Source organism: Xiphias gladius, chromosome 18 (assembly GCF_016859285.1).
Source record: "Xiphias gladius isolate SHS-SW01 ecotype Sanya breed wild chromosome 18, ASM1685928v1, whole genome shotgun sequence".
Taxonomy (NCBI): Eukaryota; Metazoa; Chordata; class Actinopteri; order Istiophoriformes; family Xiphiidae; genus Xiphias; species Xiphias gladius.
The window spans coordinates 26,811,464-26,833,788 of record NC_053417.1 but is presented as its reverse complement, the minus strand read 5'-3'; the positions used below and the strand labels follow the sequence as shown (position 1 = coordinate 26,833,788).

At 45.6% G+C, this 22,325-nt stretch overlaps 1 protein-coding gene across 1 annotated transcript in view; it reads left to right on the top strand.

Annotated features, from left to right (window-relative positions):
- Positions 1–11,904: 11,904 nt before the first annotated feature.
- xkr7 (XK, Kell blood group complex subunit-related family, member 7) overlaps positions 11,905–22,325 on the top strand; it is a 73,075-nt gene continuing 62,654 nt past the window's right edge. Inside the window, exon 1 of the mRNA XM_040153424.1 lies at positions 11,905–12,521. Within this exon, the coding sequence (XP_040009358.1) occupies positions 11,905–12,521 (617 nt within the window). The remainder of the gene's footprint in view (positions 12,522–22,325) is intronic.

Sequence of the window (22,325 nt, the reverse complement as noted above, 5' to 3'; positions counted from 1 at the left end):
TGCTTACTCCCGTCACTTCAATGAAAAATAATATTCTAGTGGAACAGCAGCGACACAGACGCCTGCTGTCTTTGATCCCAGCTGATGTGTGAAGGGAAGTCAGACAGGAATTCGGTATTATTTACTGCTCTATCTCAAAAAGCGTTGCTGGAACAATTCGAGTTTTACCATTTTGTAGATGCGGCAGACAATCGTAGACAGTCAGGGCCTCAAGTCCAAGGTGTCCTGTCGGGTCCTGACCTGCCAACCCGAGCTCGCCAGTCGTTACTGATGCGTCCTGCTTATCCAGAGTCTCCTCAGGCCCATAGAACTTTATTTTCAAGTCTGGTCGGCGTTGCACGAGTCTCAGAAGATACCAAATGTGCCTGAACATAACCCAAAAAAACAAGTGTCATAATGCCGCGGTCACTACAAATGGATATTGTACTGCAAGATCAGAAAGTTTTACTGACGTGTTCGGTATCGACGTATTTGAGATTTTCCAAATACGTAAATCAAAAAGAATTGCGTTTTTATTATTATTAGTATTACGCATTTACGTTCCACAGCAAACGTATTCGCTGTTGCGGCTTAGTTGTATGGGAACAGCGTTTTTAGGAGACAGGGTTGCAGTGGAGTTGAAGTTGTTAGCACACGGCGTCTTTTGTCTGGAACGAAATCACGTGGTCTCTTAAACTCCATCGGCGTGTCCCGAGAAACGAATGTAAAACACGAGTTTAACCTGCACCTGTGGTTGAACCCTAAACCCAGCGGCTGGGTTCTGGCGCAAATCACCTACATGCCGCCAGGCCGCCGTATCCGAGGTTCAGTACCTAAAACCTGCTGCAGGCCTGGTTTAGCCGAGGTCTGAGGATCATAACCATCATTCTGCCGCATTAGTCTGAATCATCCGCGTGGAACTTATTAGGTAACTTCATGATACATGTGGTTTACCTGCCGGTTATTCAGGTTCCTCGGAAGATGAACCCCGCTGTCGGAGGAACTGAGTACAGCAGTATTCATCGTCTGCCGCCGCCATCTGGCTGAGATTTGCGCACGTGCACAGTCAACACCGGAGCTAATGATCAGATTGCCACGAACGTGAACGAGCTATGTGTTCTCATGCTCCCTAGATGTTAAACCCTTTTACATTTTTAGCCCCACGATGATCTGAAAATGGTTAAATTACCAGCGCATTGTCAACACTTTCATATTGTTGATCATAATGAACATAGCCACCTTTAGCAAGAGACTTTGTTTATCAAAAATAAATTGTCTTATACTGTTATTCTCATTCAGAACCCGCCATCTATACATGTTCTGTATGCATGACTTTGAAAGAATTGTCCCTTTAAAAGTTAAATGATCACGAGACCAGACGCATATGGACCAGCTTTCATTAAACTGAATATTTCACAAGTAAAAGCTTACCTTATCATTAAAAATGACTTTTACATTATAATAATTATAATAATTATCAGGTTTTACTGATCTAAAATATTTTATTTAGTGTTAGAAAATATTTTTTTAGTCAACACTGACAGCAGGCGGAGGACATCAGTTCCTGTCGAGCGAGCAGATTCCTGAGATCCATCTGTGATCCCACGACAGTTTCAGAGAAAACAATCCACGGTTGTTCAAATCAAACCCTCAGTTTTAAGTGCAGCATCAACAGGTTCAGCTGGAATCTCTCTGTCTGTCTGTCTCTCTGTCTCTCTACCTGTCTATCTCTCTACCTGTCGGTCTCTCTATCTGTCTGTCTGTCTCTCTATCTGTCTATCTGTCTGTCTCTCTATCTGTCTGTCTCTCTACCTGTCTATCTCTCTACCTGTCTGTCTCTCTATCTCCCTACCTGTCTGTCTCTCTATCTGTCTATCTGTCTCTCTATCTGTCTGTCTGTCTCTCTATCTGTCTATCTGACTGTCTCTCTATCTGTCTGTCTATTTGTCTCTCTATCCTTCTATCTGTCTGTCTCTCTAACTGTCTATCTCTCTACCTGTCTGTCTCTCTATCTCCCTACCTGTCTGTCTCTCTACCCGTCTGTCTCTCCACCCGTCTATCTCTCCACCAGTCCTTCTCTCCACCCGTCTGTCTCTCTACCCGTCTGTCTCTCCACCCGTCTGTCTCTCCACGCCCGCTCCGTCGACCCTCTGCTTTGAGAGATCGCGTCCAGAACCGTCTCGGGAATCAAACGCCGTTGCCTCTCGGACAGCGAAGCCGAGCGCTCCAGTGTTTCTTCCTCCTGCGTCCGCTTTGAATGATTTGTTGTCCAGCACATACCAGTCAGGCAGGGTAGCTCTAAGTGTGTGTGTGTGTGTGTGTGTGTGCAGGATATTTACCGTGATCTTTTCCCTCTTTTACGACGCCACATGTACGTGCATGTATATCAGTGTGAATAGACGTAACCCTGGCTCTTAGCTGAAGGTTCGTCACTGAGGCGATGGGTTCGTGTCCTCCCAAGGGCCAAAAGAGTTTGTCGTTGGTTCGCTTTCTTCCTGCTGAACTGAAATCTTCTTCTGGCACCTCGCACATCATGATAACACATTTATGTGTTTGGTTTTTTTGTTGTTGTTGTCGACAGTTTCGGTTTGATTGAGGGATTTCGATTTGATTCCCCCACGCAACTCTTTAGCTGAAACGAAACAAACAACAAGATCAGGAAAGAACAGGAAAAATTATTCAAATTACAGACGCTAACGTGGTAAAACACTCGCTGGCAGCATCTCACACCGCCGGGATGTGCTTCAGGATCCCCGCGGCTCGGCGTCAGCTCTGCCGAAAAAGCAGCAGTTTCATCAGTTTTGTTCCCTGGATCGGCAGGCGCCAGCCACCGTACCCCGACCGCTTCTTCTATTTAACGCGCGCCGGTGTGCGCCGTGGGTCGTGAAACGGAACTGCCAGTGTTCGCTGCTCTTAGGGCCTCAGCGGCGGCGGAGGCGATCACGCATCCGCGGTGCCACATAGGCAACTACCCTCCGGTTCGCGCTCGGGGGTTTTAAATCTCACAGGTGAAAAAGGCCTGCGGCACAGGACGGAAATATAGGGGTCGTGTTCCAGTGCTGTTAACAAAGCCGCAGCACAAACATGCTGAAGATTTCTCTCTAGCTGAACCTCCCCCGACACTTTTACATTCGTTGATCACTTTTCTAACAAACTATAGTTCAGAAAAACTTGACATTTGGGAAAAGGGTGAGTGGGACTGAGGGCGTGAGGGCGGAGGGGGCAGTGCACAGCTGAGCTAGCTGATGGGGCCGAGGCTGACGGGTGGCCCTCCCCGGCGGTTTCGCACGCCACCCGCATGACTGCTGTCGTCTGAAAACCGCGTGGCTCCGGCTGCGACCCCCCCTGGTGGCTGCTGGTGGTTGTTTCCTGACTGCTTCATTAAAGATTAGACCCAATTTTGCAGCCACGAAAGAGCCAGATTATGCTTCATGAGCTGAAGCAAAGCTTATGTTCCACAACCTATGATACTTTTTTTTAGTAAATAAGAAACTGAACCACTAGATTATATAACTCTTATCCTGAAGCTTATCCTGTGCTGGGTCACGGGCGGTTCAGCCTACCTGAGCCCCAACCCTGACTCTTAAAATTTACCTTCACATATCATACAGTGCATTTGTATGAATACAGGGAGGTGGGCGACTCCGTCTTTGAATTCACTGAGGCATCATTAGGCTACAAAAACACTGAAGGCTAGGGAAGGATTGTTTCCCCGGCTAAATATTTTAAAAAGTTAGCGATGTCAAGAGGAAGGAATCCTGCTTTTGCTGCTAATAGCAGATGCTGCAGTGCAAGCAAACGTTGCCAGCGAACATTTTTCCAGCTGCGCAACAGGGCGTTTCTTTCGAAACCTATGTGCTGCTGCGACTTATTGGCATGCAAGCATCACCTGTGGAGGACAGGGCTGCCTCAAGCCCACGCTGGGCAAGAGGTAGGCAGACGGGTCGCAGCGCTTTCACAGGGCCGACACACAGCCGCGACCGTGCTGACATGTGGGCAGTTTAGAGTAGGGAAACCCCGCGCCAGCACCCTGTGGCACTACGTTCACCTCTTTATTAACTGTCGCCAGGTAGGTTTCAGTTGCCTCCTTAAAAACGTGCAAATAACGTAGGGAGGGCGATGTTAGAAATGTCGCCGTCGGGCATGAAAAAACCGTGTCATTGAACTTAACCCGGGGTTTGGCAGACTTGTCCAATACCTGCGTCCATTGTTTTGGTAATAGGGTGGGAACCGGCGCGGGGGAAAACATCAGCGATAACCGCCGCACCGCCGCGCTGCCTGTGTTCCTAAGACCTTTTGAGGCGATTACATTTTTTTTGGGTCTGCAACAGGTTTAGAAAATCCGAAGAGGTGAATCTTCACAAATCTGCCAGTTGAGATCAGGAGCGACTTCTTCTAGAAGCTGAAGAGGTGACTGTCGGCGGGGAAATGTGTGCAGCGCTCGTTCACATTCAACTAAAATGTGACTGCTCATGCAAAGTATTTATTTATTTAAAAAAACAAAAACACCCATGGCTAAAGCGGCATCTTCTGGTGAGACGTTTTTTTAGTTGAAGATTTTGAATCTACGCGGCCGATACCAAAAAAAAAAAAACCCCACTCTCTCCATTTAAAACGGGCAGTTAATGCTCATCTGCTGACGTCACCTCTCATGTTTTATTTAGAAGAACCATGGAGCCAGAGAGAACACGCGGAAAACTCTATGTTAATCCGGAGAGTCTCAGGAAATCTGCATGTGCCCCCAGACGTGGAGTTATGGTCTCTCTCTCTCTCTCTCCCTCCCTCTCGAGGCGCGATCGGGGATTTGATTAGTTTGAAATAGTTCCCACGGACCCTACAGGCGTTCAAACGCACCAAACTGATGACGGGCTTTGGGAGAAAATGCAAAATGAGGGATTGGGTGAGAAAGCTGACATTTTGGGATATTGCAGGCCGTCTCAGATCAGTGAATACTCAGCAGGCTCCATGTAATTCTCCATGTAATAAATCACTTTAAAGTATTGAGAATTGTTATGGACTTGATTTTCCTTTAATGACTCTGAGGGATTTTCCTGTTTCCTCTTAATCCTCTGACTGATGTTGAAAGTGAAAGCTTCGGGCTCCTCACTCTGCTTATCTGACCACGGAAACTCAACTGTGGGCAAATCAGCGTGTGTGCTAAATGAATATTTACAAAGTCAAGTAGGTTTTTTTTTCCTTTTTGTTTCAGTGTCTCATATCTGTCCGCTATCTTCGCTTGAAGCTTTGTGTTATTCAGTCTTGCTTATCTAACGTCCTTTAAAGCTTTTGGTTTTTTTTCCATCTCTTTCTTTTGTGCTTTCTTTAAAATTTTCTTTCAGACTTTATTTACTTCCAGATTTCCTTCTTTTAAGCTGTTTTACGTATTTTCAGCTTTTTGTGGTTTTGTTCAGGCCTGCTTTTGAGATGACTTTTTTTTGGAGGTTTATACCGCTCTTTATTTCTTTGAAGCTGAGGAACAGAATCTTTCATTCATGTATTAATTTCCAGATTTATGAAGGTCAGTGTCTTTGTCCACCCAAATTTTTAATTTTCTGTCTGGATTTTCCCGTTTTTTGTTTTTTGTTTTTTTGGTCATTTTTTTGTTGTTTTAAGGTTTCGTTCTTCCGAGCTTCCTTCTCAACTTCCTAGCGTTCCAGCTGCTTTAGGTGTCATATGTATTTATGTATCTTATCATCATCTCATCCTTTCCTTGACGTAAATGCCATTATCTGTATTTAAAAAAAAAAAAACACTTTTGCTGCAGCTCTCCTTTTTCCTGCGGAGCTTAAATGCACCTAAGTTCGTAAGTTGTTTGGACAAAAGCATCTGCCAAATAAAATTTAATGTAAATGTTAAAAAGTGTGATAACAACATAAATGGTGGCCGTTGTTTGTTAGAGAGAACAAAAAGCAAAAATGAGAAAGAAAAAAATTATGGAAGGTAAAATGTGCAAAACAACAACTATTTAAAAACGTGACGTAATTCATACATAATTAAATAAGACGATATGGTTCACAAATTTACAGATACAGAGACTGAAGAAACAAGAAATTAATTGTACGAATTATTCACTTTAAATTAACAGGAAGAAAATCTAACATGAGCGTGTATCTCTTTCCTCATCTGTGAAGGTGGCGCAGAGATTTCCAGTCGGTGGCTCCCATGTAAACCTTTTCAATGGCGTCTTATTCTCTCTTCTTCCTGTGAACTTATGAGGTCTGCAAGACCACGTCTTAATGTGAGGGACTTCCTCCAGAACCGTAGCCAACTTTCCCATGGCAGAAACAAACACTGGGGACTGGGCTAAAGTGATCTCCGGCCTTCGGCGTATCAGAGATGAGCGATGGCAAACAATTTCAACGCAGTTTATTCCCTTTAAATATCTTTCCTTCTTTTATAGTTAAACATGAATCTTCATCTACCAGCGTGAAGGTTTTTGGTCTGCAGCGTCCTGGAAGCTCAACAGACTCCGAAGGTACCACGTCGCTCTGAACCCAACCCATCTCCTTCATTATCCAGCTTCCGTCTTTTCTGTCACTCTCCACTGAAAACTGACAAACAGTTCGAGATATAAAAATCATTATCTTAAAAATAGCGGCGGACCGGTGCAGATGTTTTAAAAGTCCCTCAGAAGCTCGGAGTCTGTGTGTATTCACCAAAGTGTATCACGGCAGCGGCAGCACTGATCTGAGACCTAGAGATAATTAGCTCCCCACGCTCTCAAACTCATAATGACCCTCATTTGTCAGGGAATGTGCAGCTTGTGAGTGATACGCAGAGTACACAGGATGCAAGTTCGGGCGAAGCAGAAGGAAGAGAAACTGCGGCTCCCGGGGGCACATTCAGTCCGCCGCGCCGTGGATTCACACTCACTCCCCTGATGAGGGCGCTGTAACTAGAGGTCCAATTTCATAAAAATGCCATATCAAAAAACACATTGGGTCTGATTGGGCGGAAACTGAGTTTTGAGGTTCGAAATCATTACACTAATTATACACGATGTAGCGCTCTAAAAAAAAAAAAAAAAAAAATAGGAACTGAGTTCCTGCCATTTACCGTCATCTGGCTTTAAAATTTCCAAAAAAATAATTTCCCAGACACTAGTGGCTGGAATCTGAAAAAGCCTCAAATAATTCTGATGAAATAGTTAACATAAATGTTTTCATTTTTAATGAGAACAAGCTGTAAAAAAAAACGCATCATCGTTACTATACAACAACCACGTTGCCCCTTGAGGTTCGTAAGCGGTAGCTACGGTAGCTTAGCCTTAGATTTATCTGTTGAATGCAAACAAAACAACAACCGTCCACTCCGTTTTTAACCATCCAGCATCGCAGCTGACACTTGTTTATCATGGAATGAGGACAGAAAGAAAAAACCAAAACTATGTTTCAGCTTTTCAGAAAAAGGTGCAAAATTCATTATCAGGCAGGGGAAGGTGGAACTAAATAATTAAAAGAAAAAAACAGTTTTAGCAGTTCTTGAATCGGGGCGGTGCTCAGAGGTCGGGGGCACCAGCGCATTGCCATACATTTCTGTGCAGCGTTGCAACTTTCCAATGAATCAGTGCACAAATAGTGTAGGTCTTGTTATTATACTGTACGTTTTGGGCGAAACAGAGTTCAGTCAGAGAGCCTTCGATTTTTGCCCGTGCCTCCAAAGTCCTCTGCACAGAGCCCGGCAGGTAATGGGAGTAACTGTTAAAGCACATCTAGTGTTTCTTTTTTCTTTTTTTTTTATTACGAGATAATAATTTCTACTATTTGTAATTAATAATACTAATATACACGATTTGTGCTGAATCTCTTGCAGGTGGTTTTTTAACACTTTCACCAATTCAAGGAGCGGATTTCAGGGATTTTCCCAAAGTAAATTTCTATTGTGGCGATTTTTGCTAATGTCACGGCACAGTAAAATTAATTAATTCATTAATTCATTAAAGAAGAAATTTTGTTTTTTGGTAATTTCATTCATTACGATTTGAACAACTAAAGTACAGTATCCACTGAGGCTTCCCCCGCAGTATTGCCAGCTGATTTCGTGGCCCCGTGCTCACACGGTGCATACTCCTAAACAAAGTGGCGTCTACCCAAACCACCACAACGTGAGCCAGACAGCCAATTTTTAGCCCCGGGGCCCCACCAACGCACCCATCCGGCCCTGACGTGAGGTGGAGCTCAGGACCCACTGCATTTAAGGCTTTGACTGTCGGTGGAGTTTCCGGTTGGAGCTGTTGGAAGCGTCGCCCTGGCAACAACAGTAGCTATATGTACGGTACTGGGTCAAGATGGCTTCTCACTTGAACATTTCTTGGGTTGCAGAACCATTTATTTTTTGTCATTGTTCTCCACAAAGGTAAACCGCACGGACGCTTAAGTCCAGAAAATACATAAACATTTTTAGCCTGAGCCGATCGGGTGGAAACTGAAGCCCCAACCCGGGCACCGGTTTCATTCTGCTGCTCCACCCGTGGGCGATGAAGAATTTTCTAAACTGCTGCAAACTTGTGGATTTTTACCTCAGGGCTGTCAGGGCATGAAACTTTCAGGTTTTAGCTCAGAACCGTGGTAAGAATGTGACAGAGTTTTCTCCTTGCCGCAGAAACTCGGCTCTGTTTTTCCAAAGTATGTCAGAGTCAGAGCCGTGATGATCTGGGTTCTCTAATTAGCTCCCCTTAGTCTCAGACTCATAATGGGCATCATTTATCACAAAAATATATATATTTATATATATATATATCCAGACAAATGTGTGTATCTCTAATATATGTTGTGAAGCAAAAACCAAAACACTTCCAGCTTTGAGTTATACAACGACCCAATAAAAACCATCTCGGAGTGTGGTCCTTCATTTAGGAAACATTTTTTTCACCTCTCTTGATCAGACCATTTAAATGTTTTGAAATGTCGGCGGCTGCTGTCCAATGAGAAGCTTCCTACCTTGAGGGAATTGAAGCCACTCACTGAACTATTTTTGAAATAGCAGGATAGCTCGGGCTTAGTCCTGATTCTGGAGCCACAAGCCTCATGCGGTGCTTAACTCATAGGTTAATAATGTAAGGAAATCCAGGACGGAATTTATTTTACGATTTCAAATTCAGTCCCCGAACACGATTTGAATGAAGAGATTAGACAGGATCTTAAGAGTTAGGAAGTTGCTGTAACGGGGGCTCTTGTCTCCATTTCAAGGCCTGTAAGGGGCTCGTCACGCAGCCTCACTCGTTAGCCAAATCACGTTAGTCTCCGGTTCAGGGCCAGGCGGAGCCAGGACCCGGAAAAACCACTGCAGATGCGACTGCCGCTGAGGTGGCTTGTGAGAGGAGCGATAGCTTCAGATTAACAATCCGGGCTTTATATCTTGCTCCGCAGACATTTTGGATTGACCCCGGCTCCGATAAGCCCCCACTCGGCCCCGATGTGGAAACGCGGCCGCTGATTAGTTTATTGAGGGCGGCGAAGCGCACAGCCGTAATTCACCAAAGAGTTTTATGGCCTCTTCTGCTCAGAGTTCACGAGATCTTTTCAATTAGTACGGTCACTGCTGCAAAAAAAAGACCAGTTGCTCCGTGTCTTGTCTGCTTTTATGCGTCACTGCCCCGGTACGATCGGGACCAGCCCATGGAAAACACTGAGTAATAAATGACCCCCTTTAAAAACTGACGCTGATGAACTCTGGAAGGGGACGTCTGGTGATGCTCTTTTTTTCAGCAACTCCCATAAAAAGAACAAAACAGAGAACGGAGTTATCCTAGTAACGAGGATCGTCTTTGTACCCAAAGCCTGAGATTTCTTATTCCACGCACTCACGTCACTCGCGTGGCTCACGTCAGAGAGACACACACACACACACACACACACACACACACACACACACACACACACACACACACACACACACACACACACCTTCCCGGTGCCGGAAATACTCATTAATGCACTAAATGGTCGCGGTGCCAGGGGTTAAGGGTAGGTAGTCGCAAGGTGTTGAGTGTCCAAGTAAGGTAGCGTTGGTGTTGGCATTTTTTTAACAGTAAGAAAAACATATAGTAACGGCCGTTTAAGCAAGTCGTACCAAAGACCTCAGAGATGTCACTGATTAGTTGAATTACATTATTTATTTTGTAACGAGATATATCATGTTTGACGTCTCCTTTTTTTTTTTTTTCTGCATTTCTGCACTAACCAACCTCGATATAATCCATTACAGACTGCGAGCGTAACTATTAGCACTGAATGTGTCTCAACTTTCAAACATCCATGGTCGGCCTGGAAAAAAAGGAAAACTGCGAGACCTCCATATTTGTAGCAGGCAGAGTTTCGGAGGCCGATAAGTGGTGGGGCAGTGGTACAAGAAAACACGATGTCCTGGCCTTAGACCGAAAACCAGCGGTTCTGGCCTCAAACCCAGTGTTTTTAAACACAACTTGTTTTAAGCCAAAAAAAAATATGCCAGAAACATCTCAGTCTGTTTATTTTTGACTGATTTGTCCAAAATACAGCAAAGACTTTGGCCCGTAACTCCAGGACACGTTTACATGTTTACCCTGGAGAAAATTCCTGGTTTTATAGTTCCTTGAGTAAAATCCTCAAGTTGCAGATTTTTTTTGCAGGTTTTTTGGCTAAAAAAGATGTTTTTAACCAGAACCATACTTTGGAGAACTGGATGACCAATAGAGACCGACATTGTCTCCTCAGTATCCTTTCAACTCAGATCCTCTGATACAGGCTCAAACCCTTCGGAGGATTTTGCACCGAAGTGATTTATAAATGGTCTTTGAACACGCACTTGTTTTGAGCACTTCTCAAACACCGTAGGCCACAGCGTCACCTATCTTGGAACTCACATCGGGGTCGTCCGGAAAACCAGGGTAAAAACGTTGTCTGCCAGGTGACCTGTGGTTTTGAAAAAAACGAATCCCACGGTCGCTGTCTCCTCCTGTGTTCTTCACACTGAGCAAGCGGACAACAGGCTCGTCCTCTGAGTAAAGGAAAAACGATTCCTTTGGTAATCTACCACTATTGCTGAGTGTATGCAGAGAGGAAAGAAAAAAAAAAACCCAGAAAGAACAGCGTTGTTACCCTTTAACCTCCCTGTTCCCGTGAGACAGCAGACTGTGGTTTTACTGAAGAGCTCATCTGAATTTACACGTCTGTCTGGACGTGCAGCAGGACGAAACCTCAGCAAAACCTTTCTCTCCATAAGTAAAACCGAAAAAATATCACTTTTATAAAGACTGCTGATTGCATCGTCTCAAAACCTCCCCGGGGTTACGACTTTGTCTCTTTTTTTCTTCTTCTTTTTGACTTAATCGCACAGCACATTGGAACAATTTATCGTCTGGAGGGAGACCAGCACAGGAATAAGGTGGACAGGATGTGAAACGTTCGCTGGTTTACAGCATTAAGCACTGGTGTGTGTGTGTGTGTGTGTGTCGCACCAACACACACACACACACACACACACACGCCCACACCCCCACCCCACCCCCACCAGTGACAGTGCCAAGTCAGACACCGATCCTCGGCACCGGCTGCATATAAAACCACCTGAATACGAGTTTAGCAACGGTCTCGTCTGCAGAGACGGGATGATGCGACTGGAGCGGATTTAATAATAGGGGTTTTAAATGATGATGATGATGATGAAGAGAAAAACCCAAAACAAAAGCCCCGCGGGTCACGGCTGTTTGCGGGTTTTGTCCGTGTGCAGGCTGAATGTCCTGGTGTCACGGTGTTAAAAGCGCTGTTAGGAATGATGCCTCACAATTAATTGGCTGATGATGAGGCTAGTTATGATGTAATCTCTCTCTCTCTCTCTCTCTCTCTCTCTCCTGCACACAGCCAGCCCCCTCCCTTCTCCCTCCCTCTCTCTCTCTCTCCCGTTTCCCCACCTCTTTCTCTGTCTTTCTCTCCTATCCTAACCAACATGGCCGCTAAGTCGGATGGAGCAGCGGTGTCTGTGGAAGATGACAACACACCCAGGAGCCTCTCGGAGCCGGGGAACCCCGCCGCCCGGCCCCGCAGCACCGCCGCCGGCGGGAAGCCCTTCACCCCGCTGGACTGCTGCTGGGTGCTCTGCGCGCTGCTCGTCTTCTTCTCCGACGGCGCGACCGACCTGTGGCTGGCCGCCGACTACTACCTGAGAGGCGACTACTGGTGGTTCGGCTTGACGCTCGTCTTCGTCGTGGTGCCCTCCGCCGTCGTCCAGGTCTTGAGTTTCAGGTGGTTCGTGTATGACTACTCGGAGCTGAGCGGCGGCGACGGAGCGGCGAGCGGCGGCGGGACCGGCGCGGGAGCGGCGGGAGCGGCGGGCGCGGCGGGCGGAGCAGTCACAGCGGGCGACAGCACTTTAAGCACCAAGGACAGTGACCAGCGCGGTGGGAGCGCGGCGGCGGGGAACGCCGCGAACGCGACCCCGGTTTACACGTCTCCTGGCCCGCCTGCCACCGCAGAGAGAGTCGGGTCCCGTCAGAGGTGCTGCACCGTCTGCATGTGGATCTTTCAAACCGTGCTTCACGTCCTGCAGCTGGGGCAAGTCTGGAGGTAAGCCCGCTGGGTTGGTGTGCGGTGCGTGCGTGAGCGCGTGTGTGCATACGCGCCGGCGAGTGTCTGAGAAGTGCGCGGTGCACGTGTGAGCATCGCATTCCCAACGCGCGTGTGTAGTTGCTCGCTACATGTGTCCGCGTGTGCCTGCCTGCCTGCGTGCGTGCGTGCGTGCGTCTGTGTCCCTTCACGTGCATGTGTGTGCGCTCATCCCCCCGGAAAAATTGTCTTTCTTCCACGTTCACCGGTGACAGAGATGTGCAGAAACCCCGCGGGGAAAAGGAGAGAGAGTCTTGGCGAAAAGCTGGATTCGTAGCGTCCGCTCTCACCCGGGAGCCCTTCCTGCTCCGCTGTCCCTCTCGTCCCCGACCGTGACCGAGTCCGGACGGTTGCGTGCAGCCGCTGAGCTCCGACGTGCGGTGCCCTTTCCCCCCGAAGCCTCCGCCTGTCACGGCGCTGGCAGGAACATTACCAGACCCCGCTGCTCCTCTCTCCTCCGGCCGTTTTCCTGTCGTGGTTCCTGAATCGGAATCCTTTTTCTCCTCCGCGCTCAGTCCGGTTTTGGATGAGGGGGGGTTGGGGACTGTCAAAGGAGAGGAGGCACGGGCAAAACCTTTCAAGAAGCTTCCCACCCAGAACGCGTCCAGACCCATGCCCCGTCCCCTGCTTCGAACCGCGGGTAGATGCGAGGTTCGCTTCGATTCGGGTTCCTCCCAGAACCGCGTCCGCGCCGTGTGGGACGGCGCGTTGGCTTTTTTTCCGAGCAGCCCGAGACCTCGAGACCTCGGCGGTGTCCCGAAGCAGGACTCCGCGTCGTGGTGCTCCGGTTCCGCCCCGTCGCCAAGTCGGCAGACTTCGCGGGTTTAAGTTCGACGAGAGCGCGTCCGACGTACCGGTCGAAATCGGAAGAGAGCGCCGAGGTAAAAAAAAAAAAAAATTGACAGGGACGGGAGCCGCGACGTGACGTGAGAAAAACTCAAGACACTACATTTACTCAGCCACTGTAGATTCCTGGTGCTGTTACCGGAGTGTTTCCGGAATTATCATAGTTTTTACTCCACTACATTTATTTGACAGATATAGTTACAGGTTACTTTTCATGTTAAGGTTTCACATCAAAAAAAAAAAAAAAACACACACACACACAATAAGCATATATAACACAACACATTGTTGAAGATTAAACGACTGGTTCCCAGTCCCTTTGGCCTGTGACCCCCTTTGCGAGAAGGCCGTGTCTCGTTGGGCCCCTTGTCCCGTTTCAGATGTCCACGTGTTGTTAGCATTTCCGCCAGTAAACTTCCCAGATTTAAACAATAGTTCCAGGCCCAGTGATGTAAACCCTCCATTTACTCACAAAAAAAAAAAACGGCAAAGATCCGAGAAAAAGTCAGATAAATGAATGAACATTTGCGTAGCAGAACGTCTTTCCAACCCCGTTAATCAACTCACGACCCCGCAGATTTGTCTGGGGACCCCGCGGAACGGGGGGCCCAACCCCTAAGTTGGGGAACAACTGGGCTAAACTACCTGAGTGTATTTTAAAAAAACTAGATCCACCACAACCAGGTAAAACAGTAAAAGAGCTACAGTACAGACAGGACACATCAGTGCAGCAGTCACGGCCTAATAATGCAGAAAGAGTACTTTTAGTCTGATACTCGAATACATTTTTCGGATAATACCGCTGTACCTTTACTTAAGTAGGATTTTTAAATGCAGGACCTCTACTTGAATATCGGACTACAGTATTTTTACGTTTTAGTTCTGGTCCTTTCACTTAAGTAAAGGATTTGAGTGCATTTTCCACCATCGCACAGTAGCCTTGAAATGAACACATCTCTCCGCACATTTTCGGCAGCCGCCGGCCTAAAGTAAGGACGCCTGCGATAAAAGATGCACCCCAGAACATGAGCCGAAGAGTTCTGGTGGACTGGAACCCGGCTGACGGCAGACCGGTCTGTCTAGTCTGCTACGAGAGCAGCCAGTGATGCCGGGCGGGAAAACCATCTTACGATGGGATCCCACCGGCCGTGGCACCTGTCGAGGTTCCGGCCCCTGGGTACTCAGTAGTCCTTACTGCATTATTACACGAGTACTCAGTGCTCGCGGGTTGCACCGCACCCATCTTTGACCTGGGCCTTCATTTTGATCTCAGCCGCGCACACCTGCAAAGTTTGGTGACTGTATCTTGCTCGGTTGTGACGCTATCGCGGCGACGAAATCTGTCCACGGGCAGACAGGCAGACATATCACCACCTGCTTAAGTACTTAAAAACTGCCTCCGTGGCAGTTCCCGCTGCAGTAGGTGTCTCCAGGACCACATCTTGCCACACACACACACACACACACACACAGACTCGGGGGGTGTAAACAAAACCAGCCGTGGCTGGTAAAAAGCCAACTGGATTTTGTCAAGACCAGGGACTGTCACAGAGAGAACGGAGGCCGAAACGAGTCCGAGTCAAAATACCCACGAGACCAAGACCAGCCTGAGATTACAGAAACAATAGCTTGGTGTCAGACTCGAGACTGAGACGAGACGTGAGTAATGCGGCACCAATGTTGAGGCCTTGCGAACAACCATGTAACGTTTTGTGGGAACAGAGAAAACCTCTCGAAACACACACCCAGAAAGTAGTTTTAAATCCCTGCTCTAACCCGCAGATCCTGACGGGAAAAATCTCTCGGATGTGATGGATTTAAAAAAAAGGAAAACAGAGCAGTTTCGTCATCGTCTGAAAAGAAATGAATACAGCCGGCCGCCTGCGCCTTCGAACTCGACCGAGAGGTCGAAGGTCAAGGCGCCCAGGGCTCAAAGGCGCCCAGGGCAGCAGGTGACTTCTGACCAGTCTGTCAAGGTCGAAGAGGACAGGAAAAGACTAGGAATTAAAAAAAAAAAAAAAAGATTCACATCACATCAAGTAATTCTGAAATAGAGCATGTGGGAATTCACACACGAGTGTAATTACATGCAGACTCAGTAATGAACTGCATTAATGAACAACAATAAGATGCTGAGAGCTGGAGAATGAGAATGAGTTGGTTTTAATGTGATAGTTGGTGCCGGGAGGCTTGGACTGGGCTCAGTGTGACTCAGATTGGAGTCAACCGATGCTGAGAATTCCCATTTCAGATTCTTCTTCCTTCCCGTGCGGATCCAAATCTGATCCTCTAATCACTGAGAACTATAGCTAGAGGAAAAGTGAAGGTGTGAAGTCTTGGTTTCTTAATTCACATCTGACCCACCCGATTTGCTCTGCAGAATCCACTCCCGAAGCATGAAACCCACATGCGTCTTACGCTGTAATTCGCAAAAGTGGAAAATTTTGCAGCTCGTGTCGTGCGTCAGTCACCTGACGAAACCTGTCGTCACTTTGCCATCGGGGCTGTCTGGCGGAGCCAGCGTGTGGACGAGATGATGGCAGAAAGAGGTTGAGCTGAAAGAAAAGAAAAGAAACGCTAACTGGACTGTCATTCGGGGACACGCCTAAATTCGATCAAATCACAGCAGCAGCTAGCCTCACTGGACCGGAGGTTTTGTTGTTTCTGTATTTGTTTTCTGCAGTCGGGGGTTAGGGATGGAAACCTACCGCCACGGCCCTCCACCACTACGCGGTTGGGGTTAGGGGCTGACACTTCAATTTCTCCGAGAGCCCGAGTGCTTTGGATTCCTTGCTGTGTTGCATCCTGCCTCCTGCCGTCCGTCAGCGCTGGTTTCTTCTGACCATGACCAGCTCAGCCTTAACCTTATAATCTCAGGTAGCTGCGGCCTTCTAAAGGGTCATTCTTGTTTTGTTGCCGAAGCTTTTCCGAGTCTCTGCAGTGCAAATTAGATTTAGTAAAACTGAGAGACGGTCCGAAGTATCAGATGAATCCTTAATCTCCATTTAACCTTTTTTCATTCAGAGAAGATGAGCAACACCTTGTGTTTGTGTCTGTCTGCTGCATATCGTGCAGGCTACACAGGCTTTAATATTCAGCCTGTTTGTAATGAACACTGACCTTATGTATTCCTTCAGAAAATCTTCTAGGATTTTGCACATCTTCTGATTAGAAATATAATTTTTTTTTTTTTATCTATTGTTTTTAAATAGAACTACACTAGAAAATAAATGAGTTTCTGCGAGAGGGCATCAGCAAACACCCACTGAGCCCTTAGTACTTTTTCAATGTTCAAGTCACAGGATTAAGGAAAAATCCCCCTTTTTGCCAACTTTTATCTTTCTCTGTCTTTATCTTACATTCGTCTCTCAGCCATTAAAGGACAAATCTGTGTTAATCAGTGTAAATACCGATAGAGAAACGGAGAACATAGTGAAGATTACTGTCTGTTTTACACTTTTTTCTCTTCTGAATATTACCGATAATCGCCAGATATTTTCCGCGGCCGTGTGAGAGCAGAGGATTTAGTGTTGACCTAAAACATCAGGTTTAGGTCAATCTCTCATTTTCCCCATGGTGTTTAACAACAATGTGTGGAAAAATCCATCCCGAGAGACACGCAGGCCAGTATTCACAGCCCCGGGAGCAGGACAGAGCCCCAGAATGCATTGCAGTATGAAGACAGGTTAAGGATTGAATCAAGGTCAACTCATCTTTTCTCGACCGGAGACTCACGCTCCGCTCTTGTATCGTTTTCTCCATCTACATTCGAAATCCACAGCTGAAAAGCAGCAAGGTCGCATTTGTTTATCTGGGGGTCGTTGAAAGGCATTCTGGGGATTGTAGGAAATCTCTAACTGGAGCTGAGGCAGATAACGTTAGCACTTTATCACAAAATAATCTTGACTTTGTTGAGCATCACAAACTGATGATTAACAATGAGTAAGAGGATTAATTGATGTTGGATTTTAAAGCTATCAACTGACTACAAATAGATTTAAAGTGACCTTCATTAACCTCTGCTCTTCATCCATACCAAATCTGTAACGTTGCTAATTAGAACAGAGATACAATATAAATATCTAGTGAAGGGGTCATCACACAAATCTGTGATTTTTGACCATATAAATAAAGTTGACCTGACTTGAAGACATTAATTCATTCATCAGCAGGTCACTTATTTGTGTTCGTATGTGCACTTGTTGTAGTTGTACTGGTTTTCTGATATTTGGACAGATTGGGATATTGGAACGTGCATTTATTTCCACACTACAACGTAAAAAGAAAACAAAGCGCTTTATTTTTACCTTTGTCGTATTCTACTTCGTCCTCTGTGTCACAGTTGAAACTCAAATCTTTTAAAATCTTTGAATTCATCACCTTGGATGGCCGTGAGACTTGAGCTTTCGTCTCAAATCCAACTGAAAATAATTTTGTAATCTTACAAAAAACCAATGTCTGAACTTGACTAACCAGTGTCAAGTGGCTAGAATGTCCTCAACTTGAATAGCTGATGCTACCTCGGTCAGCGTTAATTACTCCAGTATTCTTATGTTCAGGTCTGAAGATGTCGAACAGTTCCACACAATACTGGCTTTTAGCAGCTCTTCTTCAGAGACACTGGAATTATAGTCAGCATACAACGGCCCATATTGGCTGAAGCCTAATGCAGTAACTAGACTTTCTGGCCATGCTGGCGGTGTGGCTCTAGGTTTGGGAATCTCAGTCCTACTGGTCAGTCCAGCACTTTGGTCCAGAGTTAAATATCTCAACGGCTGCTGGATGCAGCCCTTGAGATATGAATTAATTAACTTTTCATCTAGAGCTATCATAAGGTCAGAGTTTTTTTTTTCCTGCCAAACTAATGACATTCTCATCAGCGTCAGTTGTACTTTGTGCTTAGCGCCAATTAGCAAACGTTAGCCTGCTAACACACTCCAATTGACTAAAATGGTGAACGTGGTGAACACTGCTGTCACGGTGAGCCTGTTAGCACGCTCAGTTAGCGTTTAGCTCAGAGCACAATCTCCAAGTACTGCAGCCTCTCAGAGCCGCTTGCGTGGCAGCAGACTGTATAAACATTTTCTCATCTGCTGACGTTGTGTTTTTTTTTTTTGTCTCATAGATTTTACTCTTTTACATTTATATTAATTTAATGTTTACTTTTATTTTTTACTTTTATTTGTGACCGCATCTGCCGAGCGTTGTGTTTTTCTAAAAATAGTAAGCGACTCAGACTTTCTTCTTCCTGTTTTTAAAGGTATTTGAAGGAAAATCCTCCCCCTCACCGACATACAGACAGCCTGAAAGAGAGGCAGATTCATGGACAGGTAGTCAGGCGGGCGGAGGGACCAACAAAGCATCAGCTTCAGTCCCATCTGGAGTTCAGTGGTCAGCCAGCGCTGCAGTTTTTAGGACAATCCAATTGGTTCCTGTCAGTGCCAGACTAGATCAGTCAAACCAAGAGAGAAGTAATTGAACTGGTTCCAAATGGTCACTCAGCTCAGTGGTCTGACTGTGCCTGTCTGGACGTGGCTAATAATCAGCCCAAGTGGCTAACTGGCTGCCTCAATGTAGCTCAATACGCTGAATCATTCAAATCTGTGTGTGTGTGTGTGTGTGTGTGTTTAAGGAGGGGTTGCCTCTCTGTTCATTCACAAATGTGACTCTCAGTAACTATTACTCTTTAAACGGTGGCTGTTGAGGGTGACGAGTGACTGGAAGAGTGTCAATAACCTGTTAGCAGTCAGATCTTTTACCTTTATAATCCGTGGTCCTCTGTAAACATGTAAAACGTAGCTCTGGCTTTCATTCAGGCCTGGAGGTTGGTTTTCTGTCCTTCCCATCGTACAAACATGGGCAGATGAAGTGTTTTGGGGGCCCAAGCCATCGCAGGCAGGAGGGTCGTCCTTATCGTCTTGTCCTGTTCTTATCTTTCCTTGTTTGTCTTAACATCAGCCCTTTTCGTAGAGCCCTGCACCGCTGGTTCAGTGCTGCAAAGGTTTCCACGACAAACTGCTGCTCCGGTTTGTGTCAGTCCGCATCTAATAATTGTTTCTACTTTTGAGAGTTTTGATCGACCTTTGAGAGACACCGGTGATTACTGTTGTAATACCAAGTCATTCTTACTACATACTGTATTCCAAACTACAGACTAATTCTAAGCACAATTTGAGTCTGTAATGTGAACACTGAACACTGCAAAGGTTCAAAAATAAAAAATAAAAACAAAATTTGAAAAAGTAATTTATAAGTATACTATTTTCCTTTGTGCAATGCACTGTGCTGCCTGCAGCTGCAAAAAATTACAATAAATTGTGGATGGTGGCGAGGCAGCTGAAGAAATATTGCTTTTTAAAAACTTTCCTTCAGAAAATGCAGCTCAGACTGCTTTAAATCAAATTGTATCCTGTATACAAGAAAGATTTACAATATTTCAACAAATAAATCAAAAGCTGGCAAATAAAATCTCAAAGTTAAATAAAACCGTTTACAATAATAATAGTAAAAGAAAAATACAATTTAAAATGAGATTAAATGAAATAAGAATAAAGGTTTGGTAGGATTCAATAAAAGGAAGGATATATACAAAATAAAGGGAGGTTAAAAACTAAAGATGTTTCTTAGAGGCATTTACGGACGATGCATGACATGTTTGTTTTTGGGCATGTTGATCAACGGAGGGCTGCATCTCCATACTTAATTTAATTTCGTAGTGTTCAGTGACCAGCTAGGCACATGGAGGGAGGGACAGCTGACAAAGTATGGAGGCGTTAAACCATCCAGAGCCTTGTAAGGTGGCGATAACATTTTAAAAATCCCTTCTAAAAGAGATAAGAAGCCAATAATAAGATGCCGAAGTGGGTGTTAGGCTCTCTCTTTTACTGGTGTCATCCCAAAGTCGCAGTTTGATTGATGTCCATTGGTGGACGTACTGCGTCACAGCTGCTGCACAATGGGGGTAGTAAACCGATATGGTGGAGACAAATTGTAAAAGTGGTGTATTATGACAATATGTGTATGGAACTGTCTTTTGTTAGACCGAGGTGTGTGAGAGGTCAGAGATGACATCATAATTGGGGGGGAGGGGTCTGATGGTTAATTAGCTGCAGAAATGACACACCTGGGGAGAGCTGGAGAGAGCGTGGCTGGAAGTGGCCGAAGTCCGTGGGATGTTGAAATAATATTTGGCAAGTTCAGTGCAAGTTCCTTTTTTTTTTTTTCTTTCCTCCGGTATTCGGTTTGGACTTCGTAACAGAAATCTTCAATTTTTCAACTTGTATGACTAAAGAAAACATGAACTGCCTGCAAGGAGGAAAAGAGCGTGCCGGTCCAGAGTCAGGAGATAGTACCAGACACTGCAGCAGCAGCATCCAGGAACGAGCTCTCAGGTTATGGGAACCACAAGTGGCAGGTAGGAATTTTTAAAATTTAAATTAAAATTTAAATCTTAAGCCATAATCCCTTCACCTGCCTGAAAGACTCTTACTGTGAAACAGCAGCAGGATGTGATAAAAATACTCAATGAAAAACCCCCTATCTAAACTGAACACTACCGCTAAGCATGTTTTAAGCTTGGTCACACTGGAAAAGGGACAAATTAAAAATACTCACCAGTCATTTTTCTGACTGGAGATGCTTGAATTTTTGAGTGTGCTGTTGATGTTTGCACCATTGTCAGTGCAATGTTTGAGGGAATGGAGGTTGTACTCACAGCTGAAGAAAATTGAGCGCATTTTCAAACTTCGTGCTTCGTCTTCAGGCAAACCAAAATGCATCACCAGTGGTAACTCTGCTCCCTGGTTAGATGTGTCTGAGGCGCAAGCGAGACAGTAAACACAGGAAGGAAGTCGTGAAAATCCTCCTACCTGCCCAAGTATCAAGCGTCATTAACAGCAGCTATGTCTTCTTCGTTTCTAGTCCTGATTAGACCTTGATTAATTTTCCAGCTGGCTGATTGCAGCTGTTCACCAATCCTGCAAACCCAGTCTGCAGAGCACACCTAGGCCATGGGAGCCATTCAGCTCAAACTTGCATAGGACAACTTGTGGTTGGGTCAGATCAGATAAAGGTCAGATAAAGGTGGTTTGTCCATACCCTCTGATGCGACCCATAGGAGTGAAATGGCGCCACTATGGCAGCGGGAGATATGCCGCAGATGAACACTGTTATAGCTTGACAATATGCTGTGGTAAAGGTTTGGTTAGGTTTAGGGAAAGATGGTGATTCGGGTTAAAATAAGTACTTTAAGTAAGGCTACAGGACCTCCGTTGTCATGGTAACAATAATAAACACGTGGTTAGGTTTATAGAGCCATCGTGGTTGTGGTTAAAAGAGACAACGTGGACTGCAACACTGACTTTCTCCCTACGCCAACTATGTCACTCAATAACAAACGTCACCCGTCTTCCTCCTTTCCTCCCGTCATAACTACTACGGCCACTAGAGGGCGCTGTCACTTGAATGTTGTTTTGGGGCATTTTCTATAAAGACAGACGCCGTCCCACACAACCGCCAGATGTCTCTTAACAAGAAAACGTAACTGTGTGTCATAAAGACGCTGCTTGCACAAATTAGCCATCAGATTGTTTTTTTTTTTAATGGAAGGACAGCCTCTCCGATTGAAGTAGATACACATTTCTGAAACAAATGAAAAAAACGGCTCTAGGGTTCGTTTTTGTGACCAGAATACTTCCTCTAAAGGGTCTCCATGCAGTTGCTTTGGTCCCCGCCCAAGTAGGATTGCCGTGTTGAGATCCAGAGCCAGAGTCAGATTCAACGACAGATCAACGCAGAGCGACGCTAAACAACGCAGGTTTGAAAACGCGGTAGAATAAATTGGGAATGTTAGTGAGACAGCTGCACAAAGATCTTAAAAAACGTCTATTACGTCCTTAGCAAAACATTTCTCTGTTGAGT